General features: G+C 39.8%; 1 protein-coding gene across 2 annotated transcripts in view; it reads left to right on the forward strand.

Annotated features, from left to right (window-relative positions):
• Positions 1–2,011: 2,011 nt before the first annotated feature.
• Positions 2,012–23,197, forward strand: part of Nrdc (nardilysin convertase) — a 63,024-nt gene continuing 41,838 nt past the window's right edge. The window contains exons 1-6 of one of the 2 annotated variants that reach the window (XM_021159242.1): positions 2,012–2,543; positions 13,846–14,170; positions 16,911–17,044; positions 17,871–17,940; positions 18,084–18,165; positions 19,197–19,350. In XM_021159242.1, coding sequence (XP_021014901.1) covers positions 2,212–2,543; positions 13,846–14,170; positions 16,911–17,044; positions 17,871–17,940; positions 18,084–18,165; positions 19,197–19,350 — 1,097 coding nt within the window. In that variant the 5' untranslated portion in view covers positions 2,012–2,211. The remainder of the gene's footprint in view (positions 2,544–13,845; positions 14,171–16,910; positions 17,045–17,870; positions 17,941–18,083; positions 18,166–19,196; positions 19,351–23,197) is intronic. The other variant, XM_021159243.1, reaches the window with a different exon arrangement.

Genomic DNA, 23,197 nt, shown 5'->3' on the forward strand with positions numbered 1-23,197 from the left:
TGTGAGCCACCATGTGGTTGCTGGGATTTGAACTTCGGACCTTCGGTAGAGCAGTCGGGTGCTCTTACCCACTGAGCCATCTCACCAGCCCCCTCTGTGTGCTTTTTAAATATGTTTCTCCCACTAGCCCTCTTCTAAGCTCTAGAGAGAGAGGACATATTTGTTCATTACTCCCAATTTCTAGCACAAGGTAGCACCTCACTTGGTTAGTTAAATGAATGATGGAAAGTTCCACTCTATGGAAAACCCAGCAAATTGCAATTAAGGGCATAAATTATTTTTCTCCTTAGGAAAACAAAATTGATAGTTGAAGCTGAATGTTTCTTAATTCTGGTATTGTTTTGGAGAGTCAAAAAGCACACATAGACTAATCCTGTACAAATCGAGCACACACACACACACACACACACACCCTAATCTTGTACAAAGCATAGACTGACACTTCAGTGTCACTTACTGTTGGTGTTTTTATGTTCTGGGCAGCCATTCTTGTACTGGAGAGACACAGATGAAGCTATTTTGAATGAGGACTCTAGTGGAGTTTCGTGAAGACTGATTAACCTTTCAAAGTGTACTGAAACCAGGATATCTTAATGCTTTTATTTTTTATTTTTTGTTTTTCGAGACAGGGTTTCTCTGTGTAGTCCTGGCTGTCCTGTAACTCACTCTGTAGACCAGGCTGGCCTCAAACTCAGAAATCGACCTGCCTCTGCCTCCCAAGTGCTGGGATTAAAGGCATTCGTTACCACTGCCTGGCATCTCAATGCTTTCAAATACTTCTGCCCCAGTTCATGTATCCTCCTCAATACTTTGTCTTCCTACCCTGTTTTGTAGTCTTAGTATTTATTGTTTTTTTTTTTTTAATGTATTATATATGGTCAGTTTCTTCCCATAAGAAACTAAACTTCAAGCTAAGGATTTTTTTTGTTGTTTTTGAGACAGGGTCTTAGTAGATAGACATGGCTGGCTTGGAACTGCTTTGTAAACTAGGCTGGCCCCGAACTTAAGAGATTCACCTGCCTCTGTCTCCCTGAGTGCTGACATTCAAGGTGTGGACTACCACACCGACAACGATTTGTTTTGTGTATGGCTTTATCTTCAGCCATACAGAGGTTCAGAGGCAGGAAAGACAACCACTAATGTATCTATGGGCTTAAAGTCTTTTTGTTGTTGTTGTTTATTCATATTCATTTCGTTTATCTCTTCCATGTGGTATGATCTCATTCAATGGTGTCTATCAGCTTTTTATTGTTATCTGGTCAACTGCTTTTTATTTTATATTGTGTCTGTTCCAGTCGCTGCAAAATCACTGGCAAAAACAAAAACAAAAATCTTGGGAAAGTTACTTGAGGGTAGTAGCCTAACGTTTCTGCTTTTCAGTAAAAGTTGGCCAAACTTAAAGGTAGGCTGAGGACTACTCCAGGGTATAGGGAAGCTTAAAAAAATAAAAAAAATTGCATACAAGAGTGAGCATATTGAAGCAGATCTGGAGCGTGAAAAGCATCAATGGTTTGGCAGCCTACAGGATGGAAAGATGCAATTGTTATTTCCGGTGCTTAGTGACCCACAAGCACTGCATCCATCTCGGGATAGGGTGGGAAAAGACTTCCGGTGCTCTGCTCTTTTAAAAAAGAGACCCGCTGAGTCACTCTAAGAATAGAGTGCAAAAAACACACCGCGAGTGGGTGAAGAAGATCAGCATTCACTATCGCGACTCACTTCTGTGTCTTCTCGCTGAGGAATATTTTCTCAGACACAGAGCGCTACGCGGTTTTCCTAAAAACAGTTACGGACGCACGTCACAATCGCAGCAAGACTTCTCCCATCATCCTCCGCCTCTTTTCCTTCGCCCCGCCCACGTCAGGTTTCGAAATGCTCTCTGGGTGCGCCAGGAACCCGGCCTCTTCCTATTGGTCTCTCGCCTTCCCTGCTCCCATTGGCTGTTTCTGCAAACGTGACGGCCGTTGTGCGTTGTGATTGGCTAGAGTCCATAGCGTCATCGGCTGTCAGGAGGGTGGGATGAAGAAAGTCGGTGTGAGCGAGGCCGGGTTGGAGGAGGGGTTCAGGCCTGTCCTCCCCAGCGGCTGGGGCAGCAACAACGCCGGCCGCCGCCGTCGCCCCTGGGACGCGGAGGAGGAGGAGTGGCTGGAGGTGTAGGAGGAGGAGGTGGGCCTGGGGAGCGGGATGTCCAGCGCTACGACTTGCTGGTGAATGCTGAGGAGAGTCGCGGTTGCTGCAGTCTGTGTCACCGGGAGGAAGTTGCGGTGTGAGGCCGGGCGGGAGCTCACTGCTCTGGGGCGAATCGAAGCACGGGGTCTGTGCGAAGAATCATTGAAACCCTTTCCTACGCTGACCATGCCTGGAAGAAACAAGGCGAAGTCCACCTGCAGTTGCCCGGACCTGCAGCCCAATGGACAGGACTTGGGCGAGAGCGGCCGGCTTGCCCGTTTAGGAGCGGATGAATCTGAGGAGGAGGGACGGTCTTTCAGTAATGTCGGGGACCCTGAGATCATCAAGTCTCCCAGCGATCCCAAGCAGTACCGGTGAGGGAGGAGGCTCGGACTGGGGAGAACAGGGTGCGGGCTTCGGTTGGTGCTGTAGTGACTTCTGGTCTCCATGTCTCCCGGAGAAGCAACAGGGTGTTACTACTTCCCATCCTAAATGTGTGTTTGGGAGAGGCGGCAAGGGCAATTTGGAGTAGACCAGGCTGGCCTTTAACTCAGAGATCTGCTTGCCTCTGCCTCTCAAATGCTGAGATTAAAGGTATACGCCGCCACTACCCGGCTATTTTTGACTTATATTAAAGCAAGAATTAAGGTTTCCGTGAGGAAGACAGGATGGATGGTAAAGGGGAGGAGGTTTGGTAAGGAAAGCTTGACAGTGATTCTGAATTTTGGCGGAGAGAATATTTGAGATGTGTGTGTGTTATTCTTGTTCAGTCTCAATCCAAAGAGAGGTAAAACAGTGAAAATGACGAAAAGGATGGTGTGGTTTTAATAAAAGAACTTTACAGCACCCTTTTCGTAATTATCACTCCTGTTTACCTCTCTTAGCTAGCCTGAGATGGAGTGGCTTGTAACCATGGGTAGCTAGCCACAACTAGAATGGCTAGCTAGATGACTTCTTCCAAAACGTATTAGAGAGATCTTGGGCTTCCGTTGTATGAATGGTAGGCTTGTAAGATCCCATCTTATACAATGTTTCAATCATCTGTAATGAATGAATGAATGGTGATTCAATCCCCTACCTGAATAAACTTAAGAGTTACTTTGTTTCATAAAATATCTTGTATTTGAAATAGTTTCTATTATCTTACAGCTTAGTTTTCCTGGTTGAGGACGTTGAAACTCACTCAGAATTAGACAGCTAAATAGTATTGGAGCTTGTATGAAACTAGCCATCCGACCCAAAAGCCAGTGCAGTATGTGCTGGGTTAGAAGCCTGCAGGTCCAAACTTATTATAAGCCTGCAGTGTGTTAAAAGAAGGAAAGAATTCTAGAGATCATCTTTTCCACTTTCCCCCCACTTCTGTTTTACAAACAACTGACACTCAGGTCCAGAAAGCAGTGACATAGTCCCAGCTTCAAAACTAACTTAATTTCCCGGTACAATTTTTGTCAGTTTGTCAGGGTCAAGATATCTTTATAAACTAGGGATAACTTTTCTTGCCAAAGATGTAGTTGTAACCTGTAAGTGGGCAAGTTGAAGATAATAGCATTGCTTGGTTTTGGCCTCCCAGGTTAAATTTTCAGTACAGGTGTTGGTGGTTTTTTGTTTGTTTGTTTGTTTGTTTGTTTGTTGTTTTCCTGTCCATACAAAGTTACCTAATAATGGCGAAGTCTCAGATACTGTTCTGTTGCTTCAGATAGAGATTCTTTGACCTTATTTTTTGCTAATTGTTTAACAAATACTAAATGTATGTGTCAGGTCCCAAACTAGCATTCCTGCACCTTGGCTAAATATACTGCAACAAATAACATTTTATCCAGGGTGGCATACAAAGATGATTAAATTTACAGAGGGAGGATTCAGATATTAAAAAGTTAAAATAAGAATAGGGTGTGGTAATCCCAGTGCTGGAGAGGCGGAGGAAGGAGAACATCAGAAGTCAGGGGACATCCTTGATTATATAGCTTGGACTAAATAAAACCCTGGTTCAAAAACAACCTGGGGAAGGGGAAGCAAAATGAGGCACCTAACATTTATGGGATTCCTAATGGAAGTATGTATGTTAGAGTAGATTAAAGAATAAAGTAGGAAGTGATAAACCGAAGGCCTAGATAGCTTCTTCCAAAAATGTATGAGAAGACTTGGACCTCAACTGGTTGAATGGGTACTTGTAAGATCCCTTCTAATCTTCCAGTGTTCCAATCATCTATAATGAATGGTGACTCAAACCCTGCCTGAATGAAGTTCTGAGCTTGGTATAAGGAAGACTTAAAAAAAAATAATAATGCAACTGGATGTATGCAGTGGTATCCAGCTTTAATTCCAGTTCTCAGGAGGCAGAGACAGGCGATCCCTGAGTAGGAGGCAAGCCTGGGCTACAGATCGAGTTCCAGGAAAGCCAGGGCCATACAGAGAAAACCTATCTCAAAATTAAATAAAAACAGACAAATAAATAAAAAGCAACCTTCCCCAAGCCCCCAGAAATCCAACAACAACAAAGACAATGTTTAAAAGTTACTTTGAGTAAATTGTTGCATTTATGTTTGCTGGCCTTTGTTAAATCACCATCTTCCCTTTTTGTCCACCTTTATTTATTTATTTTATTTTTATGTGCTCAAGTTTCAAATTGACACCCTTTCCACCCCCCTCCCCAAGACTCTTACTAGCTTTCGCTGGATTGAAACTCACTATGTAGACTAGGCTGATCCTAGAACTAGATTTTTTTTTTTTAAAGATTTATTTATTTATATGAGTACACTGTAGCTGTCTTCAGATACACCAGAAGAGGGCATCAGATCCCATTACAGATGGTTGTGAGCCACCATGTGGTTGTTGGGAATTGAACTCAGGACCTCTGGAAGAGCAGTCAGTGCTCTTAATTGCAGAGCCATCTCTCCAGCCCCAGAACTAGATCTTTAATGTCTGAATTTTTGTGTCCAGAAACAAACATATCAAGTGTCTTTAGCCTCTAGAACTAAATAACATTTCTAATACTTGCATATAGATGTTGCATATAGATGTTGGTGTAGAATAAAACGGATTCTTTCCATTGTATTTCTGTAGCGTTGTCCTTGATCACATTAAGTGTTCTGAGTATGTGGATGAGCACCAGACCTGTCAGAGGAATGTTATGGTGGAATAATGCTGTCAAAGACATATCAGCTTGCATTTATTGAGTCTGCAGAGTTTTATTTCTCTCTGCATATAATTTGTATTTATCCGTTTTTGAAATGTTAATACCTCCAGGACTCCTTCAGGATTACATTTGTTTACTTAGTATTTAGTGCGTGCATGTGTGAATTGCAGAGTGGGTAGGTCAGGACAGCTTACAGGAAGGAGTCGGTTCTCACGAGTCACCATGTGAGCGCTGGAGATTGAATTCAGACTGCTGTGCATGAGGGCAAGTGGTTTACCCACTGAGCAAACTTACCAGCCCTTGTGAAGCTTTCTAGGTGGTTGCTTAAATACCAGGTAAGCGTTAATCCCCCCTTTTTTCTCAGTTCCTCTGAACAGCTCTGGTGCTCATTCACATACTCAAAACACGTAATGTGATGCCTGTGCCCTGTAACGGATCATGGACAGAGAAAGCTACAGAAACACGATGGAATTTGGCTAGAAAGGTGTTGCACAAGGCAACATCTTACTCAAATCATTATCGGTTAGGATAGACGCTCTAGGTGGATGGTGACACTTTTCTTTCTCACAGTGAGTGACAATGCTGGGAGTTTAGGTTGACTATAACAAGGATGAAAGGCTTGGTTGTACAATCTCTCTGTATTTCTATGGGGGATGGAAAGCAAACATGAAAAGCCCTTCTAATCTAAATGTTGCTCACACCGTTAGAAGTAATAACCACATTTATTTTTGTGTATGTGATGGGGAAGGCAGTGCATGTACCCCAGTGTGTGTGTGTGTGTATAGAGACCAGAGGACAACTTGCAGAGTAGGTTCTGTCCTTCCATCTTGTGGGTTGCTCTCAGCCCAGGAGGCTGGTCAGGCTCGACATGTACCTTCTTCACCTTCTGAGCCAGCCCACTACTTTTATAAGCCTGGCTATTTTAATAAGTTATGTTGTTGACTGTTAACATGCCATTGAACAGAAAGGGCACAATCCAACAACTGCATTGAGGACACCAATGTCTGCTAACTTCCTAGTTTATAAGTAGGTGACTCGCTCAGTAGCAGAAACCATAGACAAATCCAAGTCATCAGAAAGCAGACATATATCAAAAATTAAGAGAAAATGTCATTTTGTATTGAATGGTAAGAACATGGGCATATATACATATATGTATATATACACATACATACATATACATATATATGTATATATGATTTTTAAAATTAAAATCCAATGCCTAATAAGTACTTCATTGAATATGTAAGGGGTTAATTTTCTTTGTATGTGTACATACAGATTAATGGTGCAGTCATAGGCCCTTAGAGTTACAAAATAAGTCATTGTGTAGTTACTTGTATTAAAGTTTAGGAACTTTGAAACACTCAATTTCTTGGTCTGATACCTGACTCCAATTCCCTTAAAATTTTTGTTTATTTTAGATTTTAAATTTTATGTGTATGACTGTTTTGCCTGAATGTATGTGGACTATGTATATGCTTGGTATCCTTAGAGGTCAGAAGAGAGCATAATGTGGGGCAGTGTTGTCTGCAGTGCTAATCAGGAACAGATACTGAAATGGGATAAAGTATGGTGGCTTCAGTCTCTGTGTATTTTGTTTCCATTCTAAGCTATGTGACCTTGAGCAAGTTAATCTCTCTAAGGCTCAGGACCTTGAAGAGACATAGCTCAACAATCCTAAGCAATTGAAATAGAAACTGAACAGTCAGGAAGAAGCAAAAGGAAAACTTAAATGTAGACCCGCTGAAAGAGAACACTTTAGCAAGTGACTGTCAGTAATCCTGATTACTTGATACTGTACAGTGACAGAAGATTGAAGTCGTTTAGAGATGTAAGGAATGGTTCCTGGTGAAGATACTTTCAGAGGAATGAAGGAGACAGAGGCCATGTTGCACTGCTTTAATTATGAATGGGAAGCATGACATTTTAGGTCACCAGGGAGATAGTTTTCAAGATTTTTAGTAGGGCTGGAGACATGGCTCAGTGGTTAAGAGCACTGACTGCTCTTCCAGAGGTCCTGAGTTCAATTCCCAGCAATCACATGGTGGCTCACAACCATCTGTAATGGGATCTGATGCCCTTTTGTGGTGTGTCTGAAAACAGCTACAGTGTACTCATATACATAAAATAAAAAAAATCTTTTTTTAAAAAGTTAGTCTGTCAGTCAGTCTGTCTGTCTACCTATCTACCCACCTACCGAGTTTCATATATTCCAAGTTGGCCTTAAGCTCAATGTGTAACCCAAGACTTGAACTTCTGAGTTTCCTACCTCTACCTCTCAAGTGCTAGGATTATAGGCATATGCTCCAACACCCAGTTTATGCAGTGCTGGGGCTCAAACCCAGGGCCTTGTGAGTGCCAAATGCTCTACCAACTGAGCTATACCCTTAGCCTCCGAAGGAGATTGAACCAATTGGTTTTAATTTTTTTATGTGTATGGGTATTTCACCTCCATGCCTGAATGTATATTTGTGCACCACCTGGTACCCACAGAGGGGGGAAGAAGGTTGCTTCAGATCTCCTGAAACTGCAGTTACAGACAGTTGGGAGCTACCATAAGGGTGATGGGAATCGAATTCAGCTCTCTGGAGTAAGCAGCCTCTCAACTGCTGAACCATCTCTAGCCCAGAAGAATGTTTAAAGTGGAAGGGATGAGAACTTTTAGGATAAGGCATTGCCTAGAGTAGAGGGGTAACTGTTTCAGAGTGGAAGAGATGACATATTTAGTGCTTAAAGAGTTTGAAGGTGAAGCGAATCCTCAGATGGTTGGGAAATAACAAGATCCATAATATCTATGGAAAAATTGGCTTTGAAGGGATAGAAAAATCTCCTGGGAAGTGGAGAAAGGAGTGGGTAAACTGGAAATCGCCCTCCCTCCTTCCCTCCTCCTCTCCCTCCCTCCCCTTCTTTCCCTTTTTCTCCTCTCTTTTTTTCCTTTTCCTTTCTTGCTTCCTTTTTTTTTTTTTTTTTTTTTTTGGCCAGGGATTCCCTGTGTAGCTCTGACTGCTAGAACTCACTCTGTAGACCAGGCTGGCCTCAAATTCACAGAGATCCTCCTGCCTCTGCCTTCTGAGTGCTGAGATGAAAGGCATGTGTCGTAACACCTGGATTCTTTTTTTTTTTTAACTTTTAAATTAAAAAAAATATTTTATGTGGTTGAGTGTTTTGTATGTGCATGCCTGGTGCTCACAGAGGCCAGTAGAGTGTTGGGTCTTCTGGAGCTGGAGTTCAAGGCAGTTGTGAGCTGCATGTGGGTGCTAGGAATCTGATTCATCCCCTCTGGAAGCAGCAAGTGCTCTTAGCCACTGAGCCATCTTTCCAGCCCTTCAATTTCTTTTCGCTGTTCCCCTACTAACTCAATTTAATTAGTGATTGTAGGTAAAACTTCATGAACACAGAACCCCTTTCTGCTTCAGTCACTGTGTGCCTAGCACATTGGAGACTCTTTAATACCATTTAGAGATTATGTGAATGTACGACTGCTAGGCATTTTTGTAGAACTCTTAGTAATATTTTCCCCAGAAATTTCTTTTTTTTTTTTTTTAAAGATTTATTTATTATATGTAAGTACACTGTAGCTGTCTTCAGACACTCCAGAAGAGGGCGCCAGATCTCGTTACGGATGGTTGTGAGCCACCATGTGGTTGCTGGGATTTGAACTCTGGACCTTCGGAAGAGCAGTCGGGTGCTCTTACCCACTGAGCCATCTCACCAGCCCTCCCCAGAAATTTCTTAGATTAAACTTTTACCTGGCTAATTTCTAAAACATGCCTTTATTTCCTAGAAAACAAATGTAAATAAGCAAGTTACAAAACAAGTAGTACAGATTATAAGAAATAATAACCCATGGCAATATTGTATATCAAATTTATTGAAGCTTGTGTTTAGCTTATAAGAAGTTCTTTTTTTTTTTTAAAGATTTATTTTTATTTATTATATGTAAGTACACTGTAGCTGTCTTCAGACACCAGAAGAGGGCATCAGGTCTTGTTACAGATGGTTGGGAGCCACCATGTGGTTGCTGGGAATTGAACTCAGGACCTCCAGAAGAGCAGTCGGTGCTCTTAACCTCTGAGCCATCTCTCCAGCTCCTTAAATATTCACTATTTATGTTTAAAGTTACTAAGTGCTGTTTGTGCAGGGTTATTGTTTGGTATCATTATTTAGTCTTTGCTGACCCGGAGCTCACTGTGTAACCCAGGCTGGGCTGCTTACCACTGTGATAACCAGCGGGCAGCATGGTTTCTGTAGTACTAGAAAGTTGCCAACAGTCCTCATCCTGATTGTAAAGGATCAGTAACGGTACAGTTCTACAAGGAGGATAATTCAAGCTAGAAAAAAGAGGTACTTCTTTGTTTCTTTTTTTCTTTTCTTCCTTCCTTCCTTCCTTTTTTCCTTTTAGTTTTGAGACTGAGTCTAGAGTTGCTATGTAAACCAGGCTGGCTTTGAAGTAATGGCAGTATGCCTGAATGCTGGAGTTTGAGGTGTGAGTCACTCACTACCCATGGAGGTTGTGTTTTATGTGTTGTCACAGAAAAATGTCTTATAACTTTTTTTTTTTTTTAAGATTTATTTATTTATTATATGTAAGTACACTATAGCTGTCTTCAGACATTCCAGAAGAGGGCGCCAGATCTCGTTGCGGATGGTTGTGAGCCACCATGTGGTTGCTGGGATCTGAACTCTGGACCTTCGGAAGAGCAGTCGGGTGCTCTTACCCACTGAGCCATCTCACCAGCCCATGTCTTATAACTTATTGTTGAGTTACAACTAATGGTCAAACAAAACATTACATGATTTTACTTTAAAAAGGAAAAACCTACTAAAACAGCACCTCTATTTTTAACCTAAAATACATTTTTTGTTTAAATGTATATAGAAAAGGAAGATAGAACTTTTGTATTTTTTTTATTTTTAGTAGGTAAAAGATGTTAAATAACAATAAATATAAATATGTGGTCATTGTAGGAAATTTAGAGAAAAGTTTCCCACAATGATTATATTTATTATTAACCAGTAAGTAACATTTGTGTGTATTTTCTATGCATTTATAATATATCTTTTGGGCTAGGGAATGTATTTAAGTCTAAACATGCATGGGTTTTACCTTGACACAGTATCTCACCAAACCAAAAGCTGGACGATTTTGGCTAGGTTAGCTAGCAAGTGACTAGGTTAGCTAGCAATTCCCTGCAATTGCTTGTCTCTGACCTCCATTGTTGGGGTCACAGGCATGTGTAAACATGCCTGGCTTTTTATGTGAGTACTGGGGATTTGAACTCATAGCCTCATGCTTATATAGGAAGTATTCTTACCCACTGTTAATCTTTTCTGCCAGTATTATTTCACTTAATTTATGATGCTTTATAATCATCTTAAATTAATAGTCAACAATCCTATTTCTATTCTTTTTTGTATTCTGAGGATTCAGTTACATTTGCCAGCTGAAGTTCAAAACTAAGTAGAATTGGCAGAAATAATTTGTCATAAAGTTGTATACCATTTAGAGTATCGTGATGAAATCCATACCTTTGTGTTGTCTACTTGTGTAAGATGTGGCTCATCGTTTGTTCAGCACTGTTCTCCCCTGGTAGCTTAGTCTTGGTTATCAGCCTTGGATAAGGGCACCACTGTATAGTACAGCTTTTCTATTTTCTTTAAAACACAGAACATTTATTTGTGTGTGTGTGTGTGTGGGGGGGGGGATGGGTGTGGTTCCGTTCTTCCATCATGTGGCTCCTGAGGATTGAGCTGAGGTCATCAGGCTTTGGCAGTAAGCGCCTTTATTCTCTGAGCCATCTCACTGGCCCCTTGATTGTTTTCTTTATAGCTTCTGGATTTAGTGTGTGGTTGAGTGTACAATTTCTTCACTCATAATACATTTTTTCTGAAATAGTTTTAAAACATTCTTTTTAGCTCTTTATAATACACATATATAGTATATATAAATATACACTATCTTATCACAAAGTGCTGGGTTAAGATGCATGGACATCTGTATTTTTTTTCTACTTTTATTGTCTAATCAGGTACAGATGACTGCTTCATTTGAGACTTTAAAGTTTTGGGTATATTTTTTAGATGCATTTAATATGTATATTTTATATATACAAAATTTGCTATTCATTGATTTTTACAAAACCAGCTATTAGATTTTATTTGATAGTCTGTTTTATTTGGCACAGATTAAGTATCTACAATGTGTCAGGACCCCTCCCCCTCCTTTTTTGTGTTTTCCCCCTGAGACAGGGTTTCTCTGTGTAGCCCTGGCTGTCCTGGAACTCACTCTGTAGACCAGGCTGGCCTCGAACTCAGAAATCCGCCTGCCTCTGCCTCCCAAAGCAACTCTTATTATAAAGAAAACATTTAATTGGGGCTTGCTTACAGCTTCAGAGGTGTCGTCCATTACCATCACGTTGGAGAGCATGGCAGCCAGGGAGATGAAGTAGCTGAAAGTTCTGCGTCCAGGTCCACAGGCAGCAGGGAGAGAGAGAGCCACCTGCTTGATTTGGCCTTTGAAGACTTTCAGGCCCACCCCTAGTGACACACTTCCTCCAACAAAGCCACACCTTCTAATCCTTTTCAGTAGTGCTACTTCTTACCTATTGATCAAGTATTCAAACCTATGAGCCTGTGGGGGCCATTTTCATTCAATCACCACAATTAATAATTGAACTTATCGCAAGCCTTTCTGTGTTTTATGTGTTGATCTGAAACTTAGACTATTTTTTTTTGGTGTTGGGGGAAATTCATACACTATCATATGTTTACATCTGTAGTTTTTCATAACTTTATTTGTAAAATGTATGATCTGTTAATGGCCTCTTCTGCTTCCCAAATTTTGTGATTTTTATCCCCAAATACAAAACATAACCACTAGCTGTTCTTTATTGTTTAAATATGATTTTGATACGATAGGGAGACAAACCCACATTTTTCCTCTTCTGTCTGTGTGGTTGCACATGCTGTGGAGAGCAGAGGAAAGCCTTGGGATGTCAGTCCTTGCTTCTGGTTGGTGTGGTACAAAGCCTCTTGTTGTTACTGAGTCTGACAGGCTAGTGGCACACAAGCTCCTAGGAGTCTCCTATCTCTGCCTCCTGTCTCGCCATAGAAGCACTAGGATTACAGGCTCAGGAGATCTAAACTCCACACACACACACACACACACACACACACACACACACACACACATGCTTTTATTTGGAGTCCTCGGGGTTGGAGCTAGTACCTTCTTCCTCTTAGCAAGCAGATGCTCTAGAGCCACTCCGAACACCAGCTCCAACCCTATAAACTTGTACTCTGAATATGTAAATATACTTTATGATTAAAAGCCTCAAAGAATATAAACAAGACAAAGTGTGTCTCTTCATCTCTCTTTTCTTTTCTTCTTCTTCTTTTTTGTTTTAACTTTTTTAAAAGATTGATTTATTATTATATCTAAGTATACTGTAGCTGTCTTCAGATGCACCAGAAGAGGATGTCAGATCTCATTATGGATGGTTGTGAGCCACCATGTGGTTGCTGGATTTGACCTTCGGAAGAGCAGTTGGTGCTCTTAACCACTGAACCATCTCTCCAGCACGTCTCTTCATTTCTTTCTAGCTAAAACTAATTTTGCTTTCAAGGTTCCTTCTCCAGATCAACCAATTTGATTAATTAAAACTGTGATAATTTTTCCTGGCTTGTGGAGGATTCAGTCTAAGACCATCAGTGGCTGCTTGAAACCAAGAATGGTACCAAACCTATGTATGTCATACATAGGCATAAAATTGAATGCCTTTTCTATGTTTACTCTTAGTAAAATAAGAGTAGTATTTGCAGTTTGAGGTCACAATTTCATGGCTACAAGATTTGCTCTTACTGTAGCTCTCTTGAGCTACTTAAGCATTTTTTTTTCTTACAGGAGACACACTTCATGGCTTCTCTTTGGTGTCTCCAGAATTAGCATTACCTGTCCTAAGCTTTGGAGGCCATTGTTCAGTAATTAAAGTTTACTTTTGAACATAAGCACTGGGGTACCATTGATGTCCATCTGCTAAAACTGACAGCTGTTGCTGGCTATGCACCTTTAATCTCAGCACGTTGGAGGCAGAGTCAGGCAGAACTCATGTGAGTTCAAGGCCAGCCTGGCCTACATAATGAGTTCCAGGACAGCAGGGGCTATGTAGATAAACCCTGTCTCAAAAACCCAAATCAAACCAAACCAAAGCCAAAAGAACATCAGAAACCTGACAGTTACTAGTGACTAAGATAGTGTGTGTGAGTGTGTGTGTGTGTAATATACAAATGTATATTTATAACTCAGGATAAATAATCATTATCTTAATGAAATCTTTATTCATGCCCTGACTGGATGGAATGGTGCACAATTTAAAAATGTATTAGTTCGTATATTTACACCATGGTTGAGTGTGAATAACTGAAACTTGGGGTAAATGGGGGTACTTATGTAGTATCCAGTGTGTTTATTACACATAATGTGGGTTCTTCTTATTGAGTAGTTGAATCAAAATGCTTTGTGTGTTTTTACCCTCCAGATACATCAAATTACAGAATGGCTTGCAGGCACTTTTGATTTCAGATCTAAGTAATGTGGAAGGTAAAACAGGAAATGCAACAGATGAAGAGGAAGAAGAGGAGGAGGAAGAGGAAGAAGATGATGACGATGATGATGATGACGACGATGATGATGAAGACTCTGGGGCTGAGATACAAGATGATGATGAAGAAGGTTTTGATGATGAAGAGGAATTTGATGATGACGATGATGAACATGATGATGACGATCTTGAGAATGAGGAAAACGAACTGGAAGAGTTGGAAGAGAGGGTAGAAGCCAGGAAGAAAACTACTGAGAAACAGGTGTGAGTCATGTCTATATTGTCTCTCTCATTTGGGAACTCCTTGGGGTAATAATTGAACTTGTGTTTTATTTCTTAGTAGTAAAAAGGAAGTATGTAGCTATCTTTTGATTTGTTTTTTAAGCCAGTGATTATTCTATATAAGGATTTTATTTTGAAAACAACTTTTTCTGGTTATAAAAGTGACTTACTGTAGAAACTAAAGAAAACAAAAAGAAATGTAAAAATCACTCTTTAAAGGTAAAAATGGCAACAATTGAGTATATATGTATTATGTACATTACATGCTTTTAAAAATATGAGGGGGTGAGACTCTGTACAATTCCTAGCGGAGGCTAGAGTAATAAGAGCAATATCATCCTTGGAAGACGGGGGAAAGGAAAGGAGAGCAAGGCTAGTCAGCATCTTCACTTGGCCCTGAGTGCTAAGTTACCGTATGGGTAGTTCCCATGGAGGGAATTGAACCTACTCTCACCTGTGCGGAAGTGGCAACACTGGGATAAATAAGTAATCAGGGGAGTCTGAGTGAGAGAGTTGAACTTGAGGTGAGGAGATTTTCCTTAATATATCTTTTGAAGAATGCTTTCATTTTACAGGAGGGAATTCCTATATCAGAGGGTAGGTAACATTTTTGGAGATATTATAGTAGAACTAACCAGCAGATATTTGTTAAAGTTGGTTTCTTTTTTGATTTATTTTATTTTTTTGATATAGCCTAGGCTAGTCTTGAACTCTGTGTAGCTGGGATGACTTTGAACTCCTGATCCTCTAGACTTTACTAATACTGTGACCCTCATGTTGTGGTGACCCTCCAACCATAAATCTAATTTTGTTGCTGCTGCTTTATAATTGTAATTTTTTGTACTGCTATGAATCATAACGTAAATATTTTTGGAGATAGGGATTTGGCAAAAGGGTCATGACCCACAGGTTGAGACCCGCTGCTCCAGACTCCACTTCCCAAGTGCTGGGATTACAAGCATGAAAAGCATGCTCAACTTAGAATTGAATATCAACCCATCAGCATGGTATAGCCTTAATATATAGGATTTATTGCTAGATTATTAATTAAGATCTCAAAAGAATACTTAAGAAGTGGTTAGCCTGTGGGACTGACAAGATAGCTCAGTGGGTAGAGGTGCTTACTATACAAGTTTGGTGACCTGAATTTGATCTTTGGGACTCACACAGCAGAGAGAAGCCACTTCTGAAAGGTCTCTGACCTCCATATGCAGACTTGTACTCAACATATCCCATACATACACATCCTGGGAATCTCACTTGGTTGTTCAGGCTGGTCTCCAAGTTCAGGTGGTACTGCCAGTAGCTGGGACTATAGTCATGCCCCACTGTGCATGGCTTCAATAATTCTCTTAAATGAATTCTTTGAGATTCCCTCCCCCTCCTCCTCCTCCTCTTCCTCCTCTTTCTTCAGTTTTATGAGACAGAATCTTACTATGTAGTCCTGGCTGGCTGAAATTTGCTGTGTAGACCAGGCCGGCCTTGAACTCACAGAGAGACCCCTCTGCCTTCAGAATGCTGGGATTAAAGATGTGCTCCACCACTCCCAGTCTCATTTTTTTTTCCTTTAAGAAAGGCTGTACCAGTTTTTTTAAACCAAAATTTTGGGTAGATTGAGTTATGTTTTTAGGAAGCTTGTGTGTGTGTGTGTGTGTGTGTGTGTGTGTGAGTGTGAGTGTGTGAGAGAGAGAGAGATTGTGTGTGTGTCAGATAGTAGGCCAAGTTGCATTCGCTTGGAGAACTTCAGAGGTGAAACTTAAGACACTGAATAAATTTGTATATGTGCCACTTGGTAGACAATTCTAAAGTTTTTTTTTTATAGGCAAATTGGGAATTAATAGGATTATTTCTAATTCTTAATGGATGGAGAAATCACAGACGTTCTAAGATGCACCTGAGTTCTAGTTCTAGGTCTGCCCCTGACTTCTGGGGGATTTTTTTCCCCTTTATTTATTTATTTTTTTATTGGGTATTTATTTCCTTTACATTTCCAATGCTTCTGGGGGATCTTACGCTGCCTGGCTTTCTTTCTTTCACACCACCTTTAAGGTCACACAATTGTGAGCTCTAGCTTAGCTCCCAAAATGACAGTATTATTAAATTTTATATTCTTACGTCTAAGTTTCTATATCTGTCTTTCTCTTTATAAAAAACTGCAAGTTTTCCTGTGTCATGGACTTCTTTTGATAAAGCAATTAGGTGTGAAGAGACCAAATCATTTTGACTGTGAAGCAGTAGGTATCCTAGTGGAAGAAAGGATTCCATGCTTTTAAGAGTGAGAAATGGCTTCTACTTAGTGTGTACATGAGGCACATAAGCATCTGGAAGGGAGAGTGGAGAAGTTAGTGTAGGTGAGAAGTGGCTTCAGACTCGTATTGGCTCTGAGGAGCCTTTAGGCTCTAATTTTTATTTGAGAAATGTGAGCCTTATTTAAGGTAAATAATTCTCATTAAGAAATGAAATGGGGAAAAAATGTTAGCTTTTGGAGAACCTTATCTAATTAGAAGTTAATTACTTTCCTAAAACATTTTTAAAATTATCCATTTCTGTTCTTTGAAAAGAAGTTTTTCTTGATCTGAAAAGTTAATAAGTTAACAAGATTGAAATTTAAGTATGATATATTTGAATTATGATTTGTTCATAATTTTGAGTTTTATAACTCAATTCTTAAGTATAAATTTCTTGGGTAGAAAATCCTCAAGTATGAATTTCTTTTCTAGCAATCGCAGAACCTGTTTTTGCTGTGGTCAAAGCTGACTGATAGACTGTGGTTTAAGTCATCTTATTCAAAAATGTCTTCAACCCTGCTGGTCGAGACAAGAAATCTTTATGGGGTAGTTGGAGCTGAAAGCAGGTTAGGCATCTATTAAATGTCACAGAACAGGTTAGACTGTGCTTGAAGAAGTGGCTATTCTTCCATGTTTTAAATGAGCTTATGTGCTAAGTCTTCAAAAATGGGACTTGAAGTATCAAGTGAGGCTGTTTGGCTCTTTTAGAAACCCAAGGTGCATGCTATGTTATAAGGACAACCTTATCAAACAGTGCTTCACAAATGCACTAGTTCTGAAAATTAATACAAAGTTGGAAAAGTTAATATATACTTTCCTGTTTTCAAATTTACTATTTTGTTTACTTAAAAAAAACAAAATTTTTAACTAATGATGATAGTATGTTAAACAGAATTTTGTGTATATCTTGGCCATCTATTTTTGTTAAAAATGAATTTTCCCAAGGAATTTGGCAAATGCACATTGATAAGTAATACATGATTTATATGTGTGTGTTCAATGCAAAAGAAAGAACTAAAGAGCCTCTTAAATCCTATTGCTGTAGCTTTTTAATAGCAAGTTTTCTCTTTTAACCATTTACTTACTATTTTATTAAATATTTTCCTAAATGGTTATCTTACCCCCATCCCCACCCCATATTAGTAATAAACTTTCTGAGTAGCACACTGAGAAGTCTTGAGTGTTTTGTAACTGAGTTACTCAGCGTAAACATTTTAAATTGCTTAGAGCTCTTCATCCTACCCAGATGTGTTAGCTCTGCAGAATTCCAAAGCCCAGTAACTCAGGGCACAGCGTGGTTCAGAGTCCTGAATCAGCAGCGTGAACTGCGGCCTGCCGGGAGGCCCGGGAGGCCGGCCTCCGCCTTGTTTCTGTTTCTGCTTTCTCCCTCAGGTCTGCACCTGTTGAGCATTTGGCAGGATGGCAAGTGGAGGAGCAGCAGGGTGAAACTGACACAGTGCTGGTGAGTTTCACTTTGCTGCTCCTCCTGACTCCCAGGGCGAGATCTGTTCCTTTCTGTTGGCAAACTTCTCCAAGTGAATCCTTGAGGTGCTAGTACTGCTTTAGGATTGACGCAACTATTTGTATGTGTTCTACTTACCCCAGTCTGCAGCGGCTCTGTGTGTTGGAGTTGGGAGCTTTGCTGATCCAGATGACCTGCCTGGGCTGGCACACTTTTTGGAGCACAGTAAGATCTTGTAAACTATCATTCCTGGGTGTGGTCTCCTTTTTCCCTTTACATTTGTATTAATTGACTTCAAAGATTAGTAATTGGTTAACTGAAGTACATTTAAACAAAGAAAAAGCTAAGAAGAAAAATGCTGATTTAGGAATAACTATAGGGAAAGACTTTTCATCTAAGTAGACTTGTGGATTTGAATGGAAAACAGTATCTTCCTCAATCTGTACTTTATTCATTGAGGTAGGGTCTCAGTCAAACCCAGAGCTTGCCAATATGCCTGGTTTGCCTACCCAGCTTGCTCTGGGGAGCCTCTGCCTCTGCCTTCTGAAATGAACTTTACATGGGTTCTAGGGATCTGAACCCTCTTCTCACATTTGTTCAGCAAGTGCTTTAGCCATTGAGCCATTTTTCCAGCCCCAAACCTGTTTTACTGTAGACATCATTGGTTGGCTACAGTATGGCGAACAGAGCAGGATACAGTTGCTGCTCTCTAGGAACTAGCTAGCTCTGGCTGGACTAGTCTGCTTCAGTGTTCATAGCACCCAGTGACATCGGAGTGTTGAAAATACAATCAAAAGGTGTGGTTAATATGCCACAAAAGGAGCCATAAGTTTAGCTGTGAGTATGCCTCAGTAAAAATGTGTGGACGCTACACAGCTACAAATGCATACGCATGTGCTTGCTTTCTGCATTAGCCATTTTTTTTTTTATTTTTAGCTTCTAGGTTATTTGAAAGTAAACCTCTTACTTGACACCTTTTTATGGTAGTTGTTAATCTGCACAAAAGCTTATGTTTAAGTTTTACCCTTTTTATAAGCAAATTACTCACCTGTTTTTAAACATGAAATATTTGGGTTTTCTTGGATTAGAAATAATGTGAGCATTGTAGAATGATGCACAGCATCAATGTGAAAGTGTTAGACACAGCCATTGTTAACATGTGACTTTATCTTCTATGCATAGAGAAGTTCATCTTTGATAATAAAAGTTTCTGTCTATTTCTTTCTGTTGTGTGATGTTTTATTCTTCCCATTTAGTGGTATTCATGGGTAGTTTGAAATACCCTGATGAGAATGGATTTGATGCCTTCCTCAAGAAACATGGAGGGAGTGATAATGCCTCAACTGATTGTGAACGCACAGTCTTTCAGTTTGATGTCCAGAGAAAGTATTTCAAGGAAGCCCTGGATAGGTAACTATTACTTAATGCCATTATACACATGGAAATACTGGGCACGTTCTGTTGCATTTCCCTAAAACCATCAGAACACTGGCGAAGAAGGAGCAAACTGTGTTACATGTCTTCTTCCTCCCTCTCCCTCCCTCCCCCCCCTTCTTTTTCTTTCTTTTAAGACAAGGTCTTACTGTATATGCATGGCTGTCTTGGAAGTCACTATATACATTAAGGTGGCCTTTAAACTCACAGAGATCACCAGCCTTTGCTCCTGAGTGCTGGGATTAGAGGCGTGTGCACCCACCTGGCTCCACATCCTGTGTTTGAATTCTCGGGAACCTAGTGCTCACTAGGGGTCTGGCCTGGCCAGCAAGCTCCCGGGCTCTTCTGCCTCTGCTTCCCTCGTGTTGACATTAGAGTTGTATATATAGCTCAGTGCCAGGCTCTTACGTACTGCTGGGGATTGAACCCAGGTCTCATTGTTATGTGACAGTCACTCTATTGATTGAGCCATTTTCCCCAGCTCCTCCTCATTAAAATCCAAACGTGAAATGAAAAAGATTGCTTCTTTAATAATGGCATCTAAAATAAAATACTTCAGAATAAACTCAAATACTTGTAATAGTAGAAAGTCAAAAAATAAGTAATAAGTAAAGAGGGGCAGAGAAGCTGTGCCATGTGCCTGAGATGGCGTCTTGTTAAGAATGAGAGCATAGAGGACTTCTTCTTGTTAAGAATGACAACAATCTCCAAACTGATTTATGGATTCATCCCAATCACTTCACAATTTTAGTTGTCCCTTTACATCTGTGAGTGATACCATAATTCATATGGGAAAAATAAAAAGCAAAAATAACCCAAGTTATATTTAAGAGCAAGTTGGACTCTCATTTCCCTAGACTTAGAGCTGCAGAAATCCCAGGAGTGTGGTTCTGACATAAGGACAGACAGACACTGCTCAGTGAACTATAACCCGGACTCTAGACACAAACCATTACACTTGCTGTCAGTAGTCTGGTGCCAAGACAGCCAAGTAGGAGAGACAGGATTGTTAGCTCTCTGCCAGAACAGTAGGAGAGCCACGTGCGAAGATATGAACCACAGTTCTTTATTCAACTGTATAGAAAATTTAACTCTAATGGGGTTACAGGCTTAAATGTGAGAACAAAAATTGTGAAAATTTGAAGAACGTGTCAGCCTTTGTGACCTTATTATATATGGTGATAGTTGTGGTGTTTGCAAAAAGACAAATAGAATAATAAGTCACAGAAATAGATCACATAAATAATAATGTCACAGAAATAGCAAAAGTGGACACTTACACAAAAGGGCTTTTTATTGGAATGCTGCCAAGACAATTGAGGTTCCATGGATATAGGAATAAAGTTGACTCTGCCACTCAAAGACACACAAAAATGTTCCAGATAGATTGTAGACTAAAAAGTGAACAAAATAGCTAATTTTTTAAGCCACAATTCAGGTAAACTTTGTCAAATAAGATTAAGAAATAAGTAAACAAACAAACCAAAGAACATAAAGGAAATGGTATTCATGAAAAGACACTGGAGACCTGGCTCAGTGGTAACAAGGCTCAGGGTTAACCCCAGGGCCATTCTTTATTAAAACACACACACACACACACACACAGTAAACAAAATGTATGGGAGAGTATTTTTTCAATAAATAACAAAAAATTTATATTTTGAATAGTTATTGGGTTTTTAGTTTATTAGGCTTTTGCATATAAGTATCCAATAATCTAAATTGATATTATATAAACATGTATTGCTAGAATAAAAAATATAACCTATTCAAAGAGATTCAAATAAACATTTAAAAAAATAAAATTCCTGCTATAACTATATAAAATGATATTCAGCCTTATTAGGAATCAATGAAATGTAAATCAAAACTATTATGAGATTAAACTATTTCAAAAGTTATAGAAAACTTTATACTCTGATAATGACAAAGGGAAGAAAGCTGTGGAGGAGTGATGGGGTCAGAGCCCCTGGGCAAGCGTCATGAGTATGGCCACTTCCAGAAGAGTGGACACATGTAGTAATGCATGTGTGTGCTATTCCTTTGCAATAAATACCTAGACAAACGCACGCGTATGACCCAGCATACAGTGCAAACACTCGCTTACCGTAGCAGTGCTTCTCATACTGCAGTTGTAAAGCCCAGATTTCTTTCAAATAGCAATGGAGTAGATGTGTAAATTAATTTCAGTCAATATTGTCACAGCAGCTAAAGTAAACTACACTCACCTTTGTCCATACGGATGAATAGAATATCATAGCATTGAATTGAACAATACATGAACAACTATATACTACATATTTACAACTATATAAAGTTCAGAAACAAAATCATTTTGCTCAAAATGTAGATTCTCAATGGAAGTGATGGTATTTGTTCTCTTTGGTAGCAAAAATAGAGTAGTTTTTGAGAAGTTAAAAAGATTAGTTTGTTCATTTATGCTCCTCCGACGTTTAATTCACGTGTTAAAGGTTCTCACTTTATCTTTAACATTCCTTTGTGTTTAATTTTCTTCTGTGTCAAGTGATCACTTTTTAATCCGACAGTTGATTTATGGGAGGCACACGTGCAGGGTTAGTGCTGTGAGACCTGGGGACTGTGTAGTGCTTACTTGATCCCAGAGTCACTCTTCCTGTTGGATGTTATCGGGTGCTTGTGTGTTGCCAATGTTTTCTCTGAAGTATTTTTACATGTGACTTTGTTTTTTTAGAACTAAGTAAAAATATTTCCTGTTTTATTCAAGTTATACTAAATATTAGGAAAAATGTGAATGTCTCAATGAATATGTAGATACCAGATCAAAGTTATAGCAAAAGATTTCAGGAAATTAGTCTTTCAATTGTTTTGTGTTTACTGGGAAAAGAACAGGTTAGGGAAGGGTGCACGCACACACCTGTGTCCTTTCAGCTACTTAGAAGACTGAGGCAGAAGTGTCCCTTGAATTCAGGAGTTCAAGGTCAGATTAGGCAACATAGTAAGATCCTCAACTTACAAACAAAACTAAACAAAACTAGAGCCAAGTGTGGTGACTCACACCTGCCATTCTAGCACTTAGTAAACTGAAGTAGGAGGATTGCTACAGTACAAGACAGAGTCTCAATAAGTCAATATTCTTAAAGCTTTAAATAAACCCATTTTGATTATATTATTATACATTTAAATAAATGGCATTTACATATGTAATTTTATGTATAATAGTGCTTTTTTTAAAAAAATATTTACTTATTTATTAATTTATATGATTACTTATTTGTTAATTTATATGAGTACACTGTAGCTGTCTTCAGACAGACCAGAATTGAGTCCCATTACAGTTGGTTGTGAGCCACCATGTGGTTGCTGGGAATTGAATTCAGGACCTCTGGAAGAGCGGTCAGTGCTCTTAACCATTGAGCCATCTCTCCACCTGCCTGTATAAGTAAATAAATTATATTAAGAAACCCAGGGTCGTGGAGATGGCTCAGTGGGGGAAAGTGTCTGCTACTCAAGCCTAATCACCAGAGTTCAGTCCTTTGAACCAATATAAAAAAATCAAGATCTGTGAGTATCTGCAATCCCAGCACCCCAAGGACAGATGGGAGGCAGCCACTCATGGCCTGGAAGCTCCAGGGTCAGCTAGCCTGATCTGTGAGCACCTCAGAACAGGGTACATTGCTAAAGTTGTCTGCTGACTTCCATGTGTGCATCTGCATAGTCATTCACCTCTCTGTCTCTCTGTCTGTCTCTTTCTCTCTCTCTCACACACACACACTCACACACACTCACACACATACACACACACACACACACTCACACACATACACACACTCACACACACACACAC

Source organism: Mus caroli, chromosome 4 (genome assembly GCF_900094665.2).
Source record: "Mus caroli chromosome 4, CAROLI_EIJ_v1.1, whole genome shotgun sequence".
Taxonomy (NCBI): Eukaryota; Metazoa; Chordata; class Mammalia; order Rodentia; family Muridae; genus Mus; species Mus caroli.